General features: G+C 39.9%; 1 protein-coding gene across 1 annotated transcript; it reads right to left on the bottom strand.

Moving 5' to 3' along the window:
* Positions 1–2,109: 2,109 nt before the first annotated feature.
* On the bottom strand, positions 2,110–17,887 carry slc20a1b (solute carrier family 20 member 1b). The gene is made up of 11 exons (XM_034191874.1): positions 17,599–17,887; positions 11,402–12,111; positions 11,138–11,278; positions 10,910–10,995; positions 10,087–10,183; positions 6,358–6,477; positions 5,252–5,506; positions 3,517–4,123; positions 3,231–3,416; positions 3,004–3,088; positions 2,110–2,873 (listed from the first exon to the last, which is right to left on the bottom strand). Exons 2-11 carry the CDS (start codon positions 11,748–11,750, stop codon positions 2,712–2,714), a joined length of 2,088 nt encoding a protein of 695 aa, XP_034047765.1. The 5' UTR covers positions 11,751–12,111; positions 17,599–17,887; the 3' UTR covers positions 2,110–2,711.
* Positions 17,888–18,104: the final 217 nt, after the last annotated feature.

Genomic DNA, 18,104 nt, shown 5'->3' with positions numbered 1-18,104 from the left:
GTGAGATGTGAACTGTTTTGACTGAGCCAGGGAACATAAAGACGAAATGACGGGTTACTCACAAACCAGACTACTCTCAGCCAGTCTCAAAGATTTAGATAGTGTGAGAGACTAATTATAAACTGGATTCATAATAAACCGGAAAATGCTTCTGATTCTTTTACTGTACGCACTAGTTCATGGTTTTGAAGGTAGTTTTTATGGATTGAGGCCTCTGTGAGGAAATGTAGGCCACAGATCCAGGCCAGTCTTATGTCCCTCCCCTGCTGGTTATTGTTCTTGATTTATACGGCATCATGTGCTGTTTATTTTAAGACACGCTGTCCTCATTCTAAACTACTCTGAATGGGATTGTTTTTGAAAGGGCATGATGCACATGTAGGAAATGCATTTTTAAAGGCAAAATTCAACACACGTCAGACACACTTTCAAGAATTTCTTGACAGGCCTGGAGAAAACGATTATTTTTGTAATTTAAACCTGTGTTCCTCACAGCTGTATTGGAGTGAGCGCAGAAAACCACCACGTGGATCCCACAGCCCGTACCAGACATCCACTCCACTGTAAATAATAAAGGAGCTACTTCACTAACAAGTACAACCTGTCTTCTACAAAAATTAAAGTTTTTAAACAAACATGCTTTCTTCATTTACAATATATAAATGTATTATACCCTGTGGAATGCAGTGAGAAAATAGTTAAGTCTGCCCCCCTCAGTTTGACAGAAATCAAAAACAAAGATTTATACATCTCCAACTGAAAAAGTTATACAAGGACAAACTGATTCAAATGTGAACTTTGATGCACCATTTTGATCCTGAAAGCAACAGCTTTGCTTCTGAACGAGCCCAGTTGAGTTTGCCACCTGCTGGACTGTCAGTGGACAATTGATGGATGATGGAAATTAGGAAGAGGAACAGTCATCAATAGAGCATTTCTGCACAGAAATGTGCTAAACCATAAAATATGTTCCAATGGTTTATAAAGTTAAAACGATCCCACTAATAAGGATTGTGCAGTGAAAGGAAAAAGCAAGTGAAGCTCCAAGCAAATGGGTTGAGGTTTTGCACAGGAATATACTAAGTCAAACTTATTCAAACCCATCAGCGTAATAAAATTCACACAGAATGGTCTCTTCACCACTCAATTTGCTTTTTTAAATTTTGCGCTGTGAAAACTATAAAAGCTGCAAATCTGATACACGAGCTGTACCATCATAGTAAGTCTGATATGGGAAATCTGCCAATCAGAGCCCATGTAGCCATACTAGTTATTCCCTATAACCACTTCAGACCTACCTGCAGTAAGTATTTCTTATAGATGTAGCAGAGATTCAGTTTAAGTTTCATGTATGAGCTTTTGATCGCCAAAGCCTATGGTCTGGTGTCCACAATTTAGTATGTTTAAAGGAATAAAACGGCAATGTCATGAGCCATCAGTCCAACTCAGAGAGAGAGGGGGAAAAAAAAAAGAAAAGTTCTTGTCCATTACATTTCCATTTTTATTTCAGTTTATAAGCCCACAGCTATAGCTCAAACTATGATGTACATTTAAAAAATAAAATAAAAATCTTTGGTACTAATGAGGAAAAACAAAGTTAAGGCAACTACAGCATCTAATGGATCGAGTTGCATTTAGTACTGCTGCCGAATGACCACAAACATGCATCATACGTCACACCTAGCAGTTGTAGACCTTCCAGTGTGTAGTCATTTCCTCTACACAAACCTGTAAATGAACTTCTCAGGTCAAGTAAAAGGAAGCGCAATGCAAACATGTTGGCAGACCAGGAAACTAGGTGAGAAGGATGAACTGAAAATTTTACAAAGGCCGAAACATGCCTGAAGCGTTTAACCAACAGGTGATGCAATCAAGTTTTAACAAGAAACTTAAGGTCTTTTAATGAATTAACATTCTGCAGTTATACTTCTCAGATTAAAGTTATTCAAATACATGTCAAGAATGATAATTGATATCCAACTTTATCCATCACAGATCTGCCCTCCTCTGTATTATGCCGACTTTAATGCTAATGATAGTATTTTGCATACAATGCTGTACCTAGCTAGATAAGATACAAATAGCAATTTTAAGCACCTGAACCACTTGTTTTTTCTGTGCAGTAGAACAATTCTAACATTCTGCAACTCTCAAATTTACAGGAACAGTTACAGGTCAATTTAACAACTGTCAGGACACTTTAGAAGCAAAATGCAAGTTTAAATTGCGAAAGGGAGATTCATACCACTGGTCTCTCTTTGCCACTAAAATACTTTTGGCTACGATATTTTTCAGCTGGTTATGATTGGCGATATGTCTGCAGATTGCCAATACTGCACTTCAGCTGTTCATTTCTAGCTTGTAACACACACACAAAAACATATACACAGAACTGCAGAGTAAAAATAGGCAATACATAGTAGAAAAGTCATCTTTAAAACTTTTTACAGAATGATAGGAAGTGAAAAAGTCAAAACAGAGTAACAAACTTCCCATGAGAATGAATGTGGTCCAAACGAAACAAACAGCAAATACCAGCTTTGAAAATAGTGATAGACAAATCAGGTGCTCACATCAAATTTTTAAGCTTCGCCTTCCTCCACTAATCAAGTTGTCAGCTTGATGCGATATATTTCAGCTTCCTAACTCGACTCCTCTCCTGGTGCACACTGAAGCAGTTTCTTTCTCCTCTTCCTGTGTGGGGTGAGTGTTTAGATGCGCAGGATGCCGTAGATGAAAATGGCCATTACGGCAGCACTAATCAGGCCAGCAATAGGCACAGTTACAAACCATGCCATGAAGATGTTTCTGAACAGACGCCAGTCAACTGCCTTCCTAGAACGCAGCCATCCAACTGCCACAACAGAGCCCACCTGGAAACACGTTTTGATATTTTTTTTAATACACCTGCCATGCTAGGATTTTGCTTACAGTCTTCCCCACACAAACATTCTTTCCCTCCATGTCTCGTCTACTTCCCACACTAGTGTTTGGGCTGCTCACCTTGCAGTGGGTGGTGGAAACAGGGAGGCCAATGTTCGAGGCAACCACCACAGTCAGGGCTGAGGCCAGTTCAATGCTGAAACCACTGTGGGGGAATAAAACCAGACCAGAGTCTCAGAAGAGTTTTTCTTAGCATGGCTGCTAATTTGAAAGCTTCGTCATGTCTGAGGAGTTTGTGGTTTTTCTGACTAAGGAGAAAACAGGTTGTGCGCTGTTTGCATGTGTACCTTGAGGGAGTGATGGGTGTAAGGTCCTTGCCCATAGTCTGGATAACTCTGCGACCCCACACCCAGAGCCCGGCACAGATGCCAACACCTCCGTACAGGAGCAGCCAAGTGGGTGTCTGCTCATTTGAGGTCACGCTACTGGATTCGTAAACCAGCCACAGGGCTACCAATGGTCCGATGGCATTACTGCAGGTGAAAGAAGGGAGTTTTAAAGTTCAATGTTTTGCATCTGAACAGCAATTAAACCCCAACACTCCACCCCAATATTATCAAGACAATTTCATACCTAACATCGTTTCCTCCATGAGCGAAGGATCCAAAGCATGCAGTGAGAATTTGGAGAAACTGGAAGAGAACTGAAACTTCAGGCTTGTCTGAATCCGGTCTCTCATCATCCAGAGAGCTTTGGCTACTACCGGCATCTTCCATCCCAACTTCCACTATCACATCACCTGCTCCAAGGCCCTCGGGAGTCGTGTGCTCTGCCACTGCATTGCAGTAGCTGGTGTAACTATCCATACGCACACGCTTCCTGTCCTGACCCCCTGGACCTTTGGCACCATCCTCAGCAGCACGAGTCTCAGCTTCTTTATGTCTGAAGTCTCCATGCAAGCCGATGATAGCCATGGTGTAGGAGGTGTAGCTGTTGTTCCTGCGGATTGGCCGGTCACTTCCCTCACCCATGCAGTCACCAACCCTGGCCAGGTGGAGCTTGTGGAGTAGGTCTTTGTAGAGGCCAGAGTCCTTGTGGACTGTGTGGTACTGGTTGTAACCATTATTTGTCATATGCGCTGGCTTGTTGTTAAGCTGTACTAATTTGTTGAAATGGACTTGATGAGGACAATTTGTAGAGCCGTTGGCATGTTGGTTGTCTGACTGAACCTGTTTGGGTGCTGTGGAGAGAAGACCAAAAAAAAAAAAAAAAAAAAAAAAAAAAAAAAATTCAAAACGAGCTACTGGGTTGATCCGTTTTACACGATTTCTTCACATGGTTTATACAACCCCTGGCAAAAATTATGGAATCACCGGCCTCAGGATGTTCATTCAGTTGTTTAATTTTGTAGAAAAAAAGCAGATCACAGACATGACAAAACTAAAGTCATTTCAAATGGCAACTTTCTGGCTTTAAGAAACACTATAAGAAATCAAGAAAAAAAGATTGTGGCAGTCAGTAACGGTTACTTTTTTAGACCAAGCAAAGGAAAAAAATATGGAATCACTCAATTCTGAGGAAACAATTATGGAATCACCCTGTAAATTTTCATCCCCCAAATTAACACCTGCATCAAATCAGATCTGCTCATTGACCCTATGCCATGACATTGACCCTATGTGTCGTTTTGCAAGGAATGTTTTTGCAGTTTTTGCTCTATGGCAAGATGCATTATCATCTTGAAAAATGATTTCATCATCCCCAAACATCCTTTCAATTGTCCAAAATATCAACGTAAACTTGTGCATTTATCGATGATTTAATGACAGCCATCTCCCCAGTGCCTTTACCTTCCAATGTTTGTATTTGGTCCAGAGTTTAGACACAGCTGACTGAACAACCAACATCTTTTGCAACATTGCGTGATGATTTACTCTTAAGAGTTTGATAATCCTCTCCTTTGTTTCAATTGACATCTCTCGTGTTGGAGCCATGATTCATGTCAGTCCACTTGGTGCAACAGCTCTCCAAGGTGTGTTCACTCCTTTTAGATGCAGACTAATGAGCAGATCTGATATGATGCAGGTGTTAGTTTTGGGGATGAAAATTTACAGGGTGATTCCATATTTTTTTCCTCTGCTTGGTCTAAAAAAGTAACCGTTACTGAATGCCACAATCTTTTTTTCTTGATTTCTTAAAGCCAGAAAGTTGCCATTTGAAATGACTTTAGTTTTGTGTCATGTCTGTGATCTGCTTTTTTTCTACAAAATTAAACAACTGAATGAACATCCTCCGAGGTCGGTGACTCCATAATTTTTGCCAGGGGTTGTACATGCTCAGAATAGAACAGATTAAGTGGAAACCATACCCTCATTTTCACCATTGTTGTCGGCATCATCAGAATCTCCAATGTCAAAGGCCACTTTGCGTTCTCTAGTGTCGTCGTCAGACTCCTCGATGTCAAATGCCACCCTACGCTCCTCAGTGGCAGCCTGCAGCTCAGCAGTAGGGGTGCGATTGGCAGCAGGAGTTGATGTCTCTTTGAGGATTGGACAATGGGGCTCTTTCAGATCTTTCTTGTCCATCAGGGGGCTCTCAGAGGGGCTGGAAGACTTGACATCACCTGACAGGAGAGAAGAAGAATGTCCTTGAGGTCATGTTCAAACATACACTAAACAGACAAATACAAGTCCAGCAAGTGCTTCATCTGTTCACAGGATCATAATTATCACAAAGTGCATATCGACTGCTGCTCACAGCTTGATTTATGAAAGACAATAACGCTCAATACAGCCTGCACCTCACATGACATCTGTTTGTGTTTTAAAAGAATCAGATACCGAGAGCCAACGTGATAATCCCACGAATGTTCTGGCAAGTTAGCCTGACTTATCTAAACTAATCAAGCCGGAAACTAAGCAGTCAGCCTGACTCTACCTGTGCCATGCCAACACCTTAAGTCACCCTAGATTTAGACACAGTTAAAAACCAATTAATGAATCACTGACCTAGTTGTGTTGCTTTGACAGCTGGCTGAAGGTAGCTCAAAGCAGATCCTATTCAACCACATAACCAATCTTCATTACAGCGATGAAAGTGGGCCATGGGGGACTCCAGACAATACCAATCATAATGCAAACGAGTGCTAATACTATCAGATGATTGTCATTATAGCAACACCATTAAAAAAAAAAAAAAATATATATATATATATATATATATATATATATATATATATATTTTTTTTTTTTTTTTTTCTCATTCCACTGCTTCATTTTCTGGATTACTATGAGCTGTGTGTGTAAATAGTATGTAATTGCTTATGCCTTGCTAAATCCCTCACTTCAGAGGCTTAAGTGAGAAAACCCATCAAGTCAAGTTAGAGCTCAATATGAGAACAATGACGTGAGTAACCATTTCCTACATAAAAATAAATAAATAAATAAATAAATAAATAAATAAAAGCTCACTTACGTTGAATCTTCTTCTTGAGGTATGGGCAGACAACAAACCAGACGACTATTGCAGTCAGCAGCGAACACGCCAAAGAGATGAGTAGAATGCCCCACCAGGGGATCTTGTCAAATCCCAGTGCTGAAGGACCACCAGGTGCCACAGACAGGAGGAGACCACACAAAAGGCAAGCAAAAAACAGTTAAAAAAAAAGAAAAAAAAAAAAAAGATAGCTGGTCCTACAGTCTTCACAGGGAAACTGAGTTATAAGACAAAATTTTACCAAGTTATATGGACATTTTAACAATATAATAATTCACAAAACACATGGATGTCAACCAACAGGTTAAAAACAGTGTCCTCCCTCATAATAAAAGGGGATATTTAGTCCTTTGATATGAATAATAAAAGTAATAATTTTGACAGGAAAAGTCACTGCACTCCCACTTCCAGAGTACTGCATGGACAATCTATCCCCCCAAAAAGTGGTGATTCACTGAAGTGTCCTGCTACAATGTTACGTCTCCTGCCAAGACTGCAGCAAAGCTGGTGCAGAAGAAATAAATTAATGCACCAGCATGCTGGCAAAAGTCTCTATACTAAGAAGGAAGCAGTCACCTTCATCACAAGGGATACAAATCAGCACTGCTCAGGAAAGGGAGAAAACAGACATAAAAATTCTGAAAAGTTCCTCTGGTGAGGTGACTTTAGCCATGCATAACTACCAAAGACATACTGGGCAACTAATTGGCAAGCTGAAACAAAAGGAAAACAAGGCCAAGGCTATGTGATAAGCGTCTCGGTCGCCGTGTTCATGTAAGGGCAGAGTCCACAACAGACTCTCTGTACTGACACGCACTGCAGCACGAGACTGCAGAGTGCCCAACCAATGTGTTGGTTTTGTTATGCAATGGAAGCACATTACCTCCAGCACAGGAGACGCTCAAGAGCAAGAACTGCAACAACCCACAGAATTACAGTTTAAACTGGGAGGAGGTTCTACCTAGTGGCTTCAGAGAATGACAAGAACACAGATCAACAGGATTCATGGCGACGTGATCACAATGTTTGGATGAACAGTGTGATAAAATAAAACATTATAAAAAAAATACATCAGTTGAACTGTCTGATGGTAAATAAACACTCAGACACAAAGGGGTGTGTTTACAACCTTAGTTGTGCAGTGAGGGATGAAAAGGACTGCGCAGGAAGTGGAATTTAACCACAGCCGCCTTCCAGACCGCTCCCTATAACCTCTCAGAATCCCATGACTGGTATTACACAATAACATGGTTAGTTTATTTTCCACTACGGTTTGTTTTTTTCTCCTCCCACACACAGGTTGTGAAGAGCACAGAAAAGAGTTGTGACTCACTTGGCAACGGTACTTTAATTATCCTCATTTTTATAAAGAAACCAGTAAGCGTTTAAAAGAACACCAGGATTAAATTACCACTGCAACAGCTGTGAAAATGTGTCTCATCCCATCATTCACACTACACAAGAGGGAACCATTCTTAACGGCAGTTGACAATAGCAACCGGTACAAGAAAAAAAAAAAAAAAAAAAAAAAAAAAAAAAAGAAGAAGTGCACTAGACTGCAAGTGTAAATCTTACACCACTGACTGTTGAAAGAGAAACAAATGCCACTGGTGTTTGTTTTCCAAAGGGCAACTCACGCAGAAAATTTGTGTTCTAGTGAAACACACTGACATGCAACAGAGGCCGATGTGAGGGGGTCATAATGTACGGTCGCTATGACACTGTACATTTAAAAACCCTTTTATAAGAGACTTCTTGGGGGGGGTCATCTAATGTAGGTATTAAGCACTGGTACAACCCAGCTATAAAGTAATGACATATCCAGCTCAACATGTAGTAAAGCTGCAACAATTATTAGTCACCAAGCATATTGGTAAGTCAATAAATAATTGAGTCCATTTTTTTAATAATTAAACATTAACTGATCAGGAAAATATTGCTGTGGCCTTATGAAATATGCGAGGATCCCGAGCTGTCTCAGGTCAGTAATGTTATTTTTGCCACTTCATATGCTGTGATAAAAATTGTGTGTATATATATATATATATATACATATATATATACATACACATATATATACATATACACACATATATATACACACACACATTAAAATAAACACTTTAAGACAATATTTGAATGGAAAGTTGAAAGTTAAAGTGATAGAACTTATGATCATGATTTACTGCAAACAATAACCAAAGGAAAATTGACATTGAATTTGAAAATAAGACAAAAACAAACCTCTAGGAAATCAGATTAATCCATTTCAGACAATAGTTACTTGCAGCCTAAACCTGTACCATACCAATTACTTTGTAGTACCCAGATCCCAAAAAAAAGAAAAAAAAGAAAAGTTAAAACACTTCAAATGGAACTGATTATTTTCTGAATTGCTTAACTGAGCCGACAGAAGAATTTTCAAAGATATGTGGAGCAAGCGAGAAGTGTACCGGGATTCTTTTTCTGTGTAATGTTGCACTTTACAGTGAACACACTACAGCAGTGACTGATTTAAAGGGTATAGAAACTCAAAATTACACCAGGACTCTGCTGTGAAGGATCCACATCTGACCTCCAAATTCTTCAGCCCGAATTTGTCCTGAACAAACTGTATTGTGGTCTCTGGCACTGAAGTCGTGACTACTGGAATAAGCTTCTTTGTGTCTGCTCACATCACTGTGAAGAGCACAAGGATCAGGGAATGCAAAGTTCTATCACAGGAATCACAACATTTTGTACACTGTGCAGATAATGGCTGCAGGCAGGCACAGCCAACAGCAATATTTTGCTGGAGCCGAACAGTTTGTCCCTCTGCAGTTTACCTGTAAAACTTGAAATGTCTTACAAGTAAAATAGTGCAACTGAAATTATTCACTGTGTCCTTGGGAAGCCGATTTCAGTCAAACATTTAGATCTTACCCCAATGGCTTCATTGAGGACTTGAATTAAATGTGCCTGAGAATTCCATTAGTGTGTATGAATCCTGTGATATCTAACCTAGTCAAGTTTACTTCATTGAAGATTGTGTGCATGTGTGTGCATGGAATGCAATCTCACACCTTTTTAAGATGAGGAACCAATACATGCCCCCCATGTACAGTGTGTTGAGGGGTGATGGACGTCACAATACTGTACAGAATGACTGACTAAGCAGGGTTTAGGGGCTATGCTAGAACTGCAAATGAGCTCCTCTGAGTGTGCATGTACACATCAGTCAGTGCACACTATCTGGTCATACTCTGGCCTGTAGCCGGCATTTAAAGGCCCAGGCCAGCTAACATCCTGAGCTGTTAGGCCCTGTAGAGAGAAGAAAACAAAAAGGAGCAAAGGTTGCTCATTTAATAAAGTTTCTTTAAGATCAAAAGCCAACAAAAAGAGTTAAATCCTGAGCAGCAACACAACTACCAACAGGTGCAACTATGACTATTACAAACACTCTTCACTTCCCTTTTCCTCCTCCATGTCTGAAGGGCATAGACAGTGACATCTTATTTCCAGATCCCTGCTGTGCTCTGTTCTAAAAATTTCATTGCAGCTATGACCCACATAAAACCACAAGCAAGCCAGACCCAAAAAACATGTTAAAATAACACTTTCAGTGAGAATGGCAAACAGTCTGGAATATGTGGCCATCTGTCTGAGGAGCACTTATTTAAGCTGCGGTCAAGCATACAGAGCAAAAATGGCCAAAACAATGATACTCACTTGGCGCTCCAGTGAACATGATGGAGAACAGGTTGATTCCCATTGTCATCGCATAGAAGACAGGCAGGGCCTTCAACCCATTAGGTACCGGGTCTTTCTACAGCAAAGAAAAGAGTACTACATAAGAAATATGTTCTTCTGTACAAACGAGGAAACAATGAACAGATATAGCATTGCACAATTTATCACATTGCAATCATAATCACAATATTTGTTTGCCCCATGCAATTACATAATGTTTAAAAAGGTGCCATTTAAATAAATGAACCCATCACAGAGTGTGTGCACTCCTGTGGTCTGTGTGTCCAGCACTTTCTGCTACTGCACTCCGTTTCCCCAAGAACAGCATAGCAGCAAAAACCCGAAGAAGGTCCCTGTCCCCCCACATGAAATATTTGAAAGCAAGCAAAATCATTTTGGGCTTATCCCAATTCACAGAAGTGACCTTTGGTTCCTTGAAAGGTTCCATATAAAATCAGAATCATTATTACAATGAAAGTTTACAATAAACAAAGTACAGTATCGGATTGCATTGTAACATAACAAAAAAGTACCATTCCTAAATTGTATCTGAACACATCTGTTTATAAAAGGGAGAGAGGCACATCCCTAAAAAAGTCAGTCAATATTTGGTTTCAATTAATGGCCCAACAACTGTACAGTAGTTGTGAACCAGGCTCCATGACACATGCAGAACTATCTGAATGAAAAGTAGCGTCAAGGTCATTATGAAAACACTGAAACTGCCTTTTGAATAAGGACCCTTATCAGCAATTAATCCTATATAATTATTCAGCAAGTGTCACAAATACAGAAAGCTTACCTTGTGCAAGATAAACATCCGCACAAAGTAGAAAACAATGCCTGACATTATACCAGACAATAGGGGACTCAGGAACCAGGAACCAACTGGGAAAATCAAATACAAGGATGTTGCACATTAGTTGACTTTTTTTAAATAAGAGACCATTTTGACACACACAAAACATTTATTTAGTTAACTAGTAATGCCATCAAATGAAACACTGAAGACATTTGTAGTTTGACTCACCAATACGAAGGAGTTCCAACCACCTGACTCCCTGTTGGCCTCTGGCAACCAAGGAGAAGCCAATCGTAGCACCAACTATACAGTGTGTTCCAGAGATGGGGAGTTTAAGGAAGGAGGCGGCCAGCTGCCACACCGCAGAACCTGATAAGAAGTAATTCATGGATAAAAGACTTGAGCACATTCTAGTTGCTCCAAGTACCTTTCAGAAACACTGTAAAATATGCAAGATGATAATAATAATAAAATATAACTGCAGATACTTACCAACCATAGCACTGACAGATCCAGCCATCAACACCTGCTCAGAGCCATTGTACATGCCAACATCGATGATTCCCTTGCGAATGGTTTCACTCACTTTAGCCCCAAGGAGCACAGAGCCCAACGTCTCAAACACAGTAGCCAGAATGCAGGCCTGTCGTAACGTAACAACTCCAGAACCCACAGCTGTTCCAAACGAGTTGGCAACATCATTGGCACCAACAGAAAAGGCTAAGATGAACGCGATGATGAAGCCAACAACCAAAAGCCACGTGTACTCTGTCAGGTATGCCTGGGTTGCTGCACTTGCAGTGATTGCCACAGTTATTGCAGCCGCAGTTGTAGAAACCATAATTATTTAGCTATTACTTCACAATTTAAGGAAACTAATGCCTGACAATATAGCTCTATATATTTTTTTGAACTACTAAAATAAAGAGGTACAAATATAATAAATAAGTGATTTATACAGACCTGTCCAACATGATTTTTTTTTATTATTAATTATTATTATTAAGAAGTGCAAATCTATAATAATTCTCTCTGGATTGCCCAGAAATTAATTATAATAAAGAGAGGTATAGTGTGGGTTGGGCTTATTGCTATCCTGTAATTATACTAGCTCTGTTGCTAATCCTTTGTTGCTGAGCTATTAAGCAGACTGAACAGACAGCCATTGTGGATCTGGGACTGCAGATGAACAAGGGCACATCCTGAAAAGAAACAGAAAAGAGTTGCTGTATTATAATGTCATGTCAAACTTCACATGATATTTTACTGTGGGGGAGGGGGGCACAGAGAGCTGCTGCAAAGAACAATCAAGGTAAAAGCACAGAAAGCAACATGGATAATAACATCAAGTAATAAATATGTTACAAAGACTGGTGTGATGGGCACATTACCAGTTTCATCACTGGAGCTGAGCTCTTTCAACAAGTAAATATAAAATTGATGGGATGACAATGCAGACAAATTCCAAAGCTTTTGACAAACAGGAAGCAAAGGAGCTGAATAACATGTCTATTCCTACTGTCGACATGTGACTCCTTTGTCATGCTTGTAGCTGCTTCAAACCTGCTTTTGGCTTATGATGAACACCATTCAGGATTAAAAACTTCAATCATTACAAACATAAGCACCCAGAAGGCCACTTATGGTTAGTTGCTAGTAAATTATTTACTGAATAATTTGAAGGAGGGGGGAGATCTAAATTCTGTGTAACCCACACCTCTGGACGGCCCATTCTACAATTCATACAGTATAATACTGGTCAACGTGTTCTTTCTTGTATGGAATTTGTCACAATCGATTTTGCGTAATTTGGGGGCACTGAATCCAAATCCGGTTTTTGTGATGTGATTGGCAAAAACAGATATGACAACCAGTGGTGGGTACAGTTCTGCTAATCTGCTAACTGGTAATTAGCTAAGCTAACTTTTAGCAGGTTGGCTTTTCAGCTAACTTTGAAAACCATCAGCAGATTAATTAGCTTCCACTAAATTTAGTTGCGCTAACATTTCTTTGCTGGCATAGTGAGTAAGACTGAACAGTCGAAAACGTTCGTAAACCCTAAAACCAAACATCAATTCCTGTTGCGCATGTTGCAACAGCCAGGCTGCCGCAAGGAACTCAGCACTCCCCCAGAAGTGGGCAGTCTGGCTGCCGGAAGGAATAGTAATAATAATAATAATAATAATAATAATGTGTGTTGGTATGAAATAGATGTGGTTTTCTATTTGTGTGTGTGTATATATATATATATATATATACATATATATAAGCATTCGCAAAACTGAAAATTCTGTTTGTGAATTCTGACTCAGCATGTCGGCCACTTTTCACATGGATGGCAGCGTTCTGTGTTTTGACAGGGGGTGGGGGGACACACAAATCTGGCTTCCCATAACACTCAAACCTTCAGAATTAAAGGTGTGATATTTTCACTTTGTAAAAATGACAGAGTTGCTGTTAATGTGGTTGATAAACTGTCCGGAATTAGTCTGTTTATAAATGAAACTACGAGTGAAAACGACTTGCGTCTCATCTACACTGCTAAAAGTTGAAACTGGTTTATCAGTTGCCAACAGTGTGCAGAGTCAATACTAAAAGTTAGCGGTTAGCTGTAACTTCCTCAATTTAAGGAGTTTATTGGTTTAGCGCTATAAAAGTTAACTTTTCAGTTAGCAGATTAGTGGTTATTGAAGCTAACCTTTTGGTTAGCTGTGCCCACCAACACATTTCTCTTATCAAACACTGAAGTAAAAGCTGCAGTCTCACACACCTCTTCGATACCACACACAATATTATGGCTCTTGTTCACTTTTCACTAACCTGGTTTAAAAACTATGCTTTTGTGAATGATTAGTGGCATCAAACTCGTAATTGATTAAGCAACTTTTGTATAATCCATCAATACAGAACATGGAGACTAGAGCTGGGTATCTATTCAAATTTCAAGATCAGAATCGATTATTTCAATTCAATACGATCTCCATTTGGGTTAGTGTTATTAAAACTGTTCTTTGAGCTGTTTGAGCTGATTGTCTAGTTATGCAACATTATTAATACTAATTCACAAAATCTGGCCCTCAAAATGGAAGCAATAGTGTTTCAGAGAGTTATAAATTTAAATATTTTCTGGGGGATAACGGTCCCGTCTCCCCTACAAAACCTGCGCCTCCAGCACAGCACGCTACAGCAGGATAACGCGACTATTATAAAAATTAACCTGCAGCGGGGGAAGTTCTACTGCAGCAGGAGAGCACAGCTCCCACAGCATCTTTGTGCACTGTTCCATGGAAATGGCACGTTACGAGGAACAGAAAAAAATGTGTGAATTAAATGGCGGACGATTCTCTATTATTGCCTGCAACAACAGTCCCGGTAGTCATGATTAACATATTTAAATGGCTAATACTCACCCTCGGAAACAGCGCAATGGCCCAACTGCAGCGTAGATTTTTTTCCCCCAGACATGCTGTCATAATGCTGGCGAGAAGTGCATGCACACACACACACACATATATATATCTTTGGATGTATGAATCGATCTGTATGATTTAAAATGAGAATTGACTTAAAATCGGCAAATTGATCTTTTCAATTCAGCACTAAAGCAGACGGGGGGGCATGATGCGATAGAGGAAATCTGAGCTCAGATTCGGATTCAGCACCCCCCCCCCCCCATTTTTTTTGCAAATGTATTCACTATAACGCAATGCTGAAATACCCTCAGCCATGAGTATAAATATAGGAAACAAAAACAAGTCAAGATTAGCCATATTTGAACTTGTCGAAGCACGGGGCTGAATGATCCCTGTGAATCTGAAGACCCTGCCAGTAATAGGAATAATCTTCTACTGAGCAAAGGCAGACGACCACAAGGAAAGTACTTGCAATACCTGATGGCCATATTTTGGTCTTGGGTAAAAATTAAAAAGGAATCACATACACGTAAGCATTCATAGCCTTTGTCATGAAGCTCAAAATTGAGCTCCGGTGAATCCTGTTTCCAGTGATCATCCTTGAGATGTTTCTACAGCTTAATTGGAGTCCACCTGGGTAAATTCAGTTGATTGGATGTGATTTGGAAAGGCACACACCTGTTTAACATCCCACAGCTGACAGTGCATGTCAGCGCACAAGCCAAACATTAAGTCAAAAGAATTGTCTGTAGACCTCAGACAGGATTGTCTCGAGGCACAAGTCTGGGGAAGGGTACAGTGACATTTCTGCTGCTTTGAAGGTCCCAGTGAGCACAGTGGCCATCAGTAAACGGTTTGGATCAGGACTCTTCCTAGAGCTGGCTGCCCGTCTAAACTGAGCGATTGGGGGAGAAGGGCCTTAATCATGGAGGTGACCATGAACCCAATGGTCACTCTGCCAGAGCTCCAGCACTGATCTGTAGTGAGAAGAGAACCTTCCAGACAGCCACCCCTGCAGCAATCAACCAATCAAGCCTGTATGGTAGTGTGGCCAGACAGAAGTCACTCCTTAATAAAAGGCACCATATGCCCAGCTTATAGCATCATGTTCAAGAAGACTTGAGGCTGTAATTGCTGCCAAAGGCGCATCAAAGTATTGCACAAAGGCTGTGAATACTTATGTGGTTTCTTAATTTTTAGTTTTAAGAAAGCTGCAAAAAAATTAAAAAACCCTTTTGTCATGTTCTCATTATGGGTGTTGCGAGTAGAATTATGAGGGAAAAATGAATTACCTCCATGGGGAATAAGGCAAGAATAATGGTAACATAACAAAATGTGGAAAAAGTGAAGCGTTGTATAGTTTATGTGCTAGCAGTACATTATTACTAATAGACTCAGCAACTGTGTGCATTTATCCTCTTAACTATGAGGCAGTGGATATTCTTCTGTGACCAATGTGACCAATATGTGGCTATTTGGCCAGAACACGCTGCGATTGGTCGACCATAATGACATCATCACGTGACCCACTTTAGCAGGTCATGGGATTTTAATATTTTCGTGGCACTTTATTTTTTTATTTTGCCATTTGTAACCCTACCCCTACCCCTTACCCCCCACTCTCTTTCCCTAACATCCCACCCCCACCCAGTCACTCTTGCTCTCGTCACAACGTGTTCCAGACAAAAAAGCCAAAGTAAGCCCTCTTCCAATCACAGAAGAATATCCACTACAAATGTTGTGGTGGTCAAGCAAGTGGACAGACTTGACACTTGTGTTGCAGACAAGCTTTTCAGTATGCATCTTCATAGCAATAAAGCACACACTGCAACAAAGTGAGTTAATTTGCTTAAATGCTTAAGAAATTCCCATTTTAAAACAAACGGACGTTTAGGTTTGTGTGTGTGCATACATATAGTGCAAACTGGGAATGAGGATTTGGCCAAAACTATCAATAGTGCTCAAACAGCAACTGAAATATCCATCATGCAAACTGGTATATGGTTGAATTATATGACTAAGTTATTTCTCAAATCACAAGTAAAGTGGGACTTATGGCAAGAAAATGTACCCCAGTACAGAGTATAAAGATGTTACAAATATGAAATTACACCACCTATGCAGCTATTTTTAACACTGGTAAACTATTTCATGAAATCCTCATTTTAGCTCACAATAGTCAATTTATATGAAATGGCACATTAACAAAATATGAGCCAAAAATGAAGGAAGAACTTCAGTAGTTTCTCGGAGGTTTCCCCATCTAGTGTCGATGTCTTCATAAAACCGCGTTTATTTAGAGTAATTTAACACACCAGGGTCAAGACACACTAAATATGAACAAAATAAATACATACGATATTTATAGTGGCCAAGTAACCGAGAACATTAAAAAATTCTTAAAACGGTATCCAGAATCTGGTTAAGTCACAGAATTTGGTGCAAGACCGGAAAATACGCCACTCGCACTTTCCCGGTAACTGGAAGCCATTTTTGGGTAAATGTCGCATGAAGGATATCCGGCACAAGGACTCCGCAACGTACCCTTATTTTAACAACCAGAATTATACATTTTCAATGCTACGTGTTCATTTGTGTTGTAAACGACGAAACTGTTACAGATACGTGTTAGAATCTATTTTTTTCCCCTTGGTGCGCACGTGTCACTCATTCATTCATACAGACTGTCCCGCCCTGCTCACGAGCGCTATCTTTCTACACGGTTCTTAAGTTCCAGACTGATCAAGCTCGCCGGAAAAAAAAAAGAATATAAAAAAAAAAAACTGTTCGGATAATTGTAAGTGGTCCTGTAATGACCACACGCAGTTTAATTTATGGTTGACGTGGATTTTCGTAAAAAGAGACCGAATATGACTTAATTTACGGGGTAGCCACGGCACCATAGCAGTAATTTGCAGTAGAAAGGCCTGGTGGATAATCATAATCACCATCACGTTTTTTTTTTTTAAACAAATGTGATATGCTAGTTGCCATTATTTGCGTGTAGTGAACAAAGCGGCTGAACACGACCCTGTAAAAATGGGATCTTACGTCGACGTAATAATTATCATGACAATAGGACGACAAAAATGCCCCCCACAAAATGTAAGAAATCCTTAAAGGTCACCGTGTGTGTTACAATGGGACAATGATTTCAAACCGGCTAATGTTAGCATTAGCTTCACATGGACAGCCGACATTTACCTTTTGGTTCTACGATAACCACTCACTATTAACATATACACTACTCTGACAGAGAATTTAATATATACTCACCACACGTTAAACTTGTTAGTTCTGTGAAGAGCAGCGCTTGCTACCAAGTTAAGATAATTAACGCGCGCACAGACACGTCGCACCGTTACGAGAGCGCGCGCGGGATAATTAAAATTAAACTGATTATGTAATAACAAAAAATTGCCTTTGATTAAAAAAATGTCTAGACCATGAAAACAGCGAGTTTGATATGCAATAAGTCCTTTGTGTTTAATTAAATTGAAAAATGTATCTCAATTTCAAAAAGACCATCAATCCACCCCGCGCAGAACTTCCTCGTGCACAGTACCGAAAGGAAATACAGGCTCCTTTTTTTATTGGATACACGCCGACTGCAGGCCACGCCTCCAGCTGTAGACACGTCCTAGTCCGTGACTCACCCATAATGAGCGCGTGCACTAATTCCTCTTTCTAGTACAGAAAATTTATAGAAAAAAAAAACAAAACTTAATGGAAGGTATGATTCTGAAGGTATGATTAATAATGTTAACGCCAAAGACGCTTTT

The sequence above is a fragment of the Thalassophryne amazonica genome, chromosome 17 (genome assembly GCF_902500255.1).
Source record: "Thalassophryne amazonica chromosome 17, fThaAma1.1, whole genome shotgun sequence".
Lineage (NCBI taxonomy): Eukaryota > Metazoa > Chordata > Actinopteri > Batrachoidiformes > Batrachoididae > Thalassophryne > Thalassophryne amazonica.
Note: the sequence above shows the minus strand (reverse complement) of the source record. Positions and strands in the feature narration are given on the sequence as shown.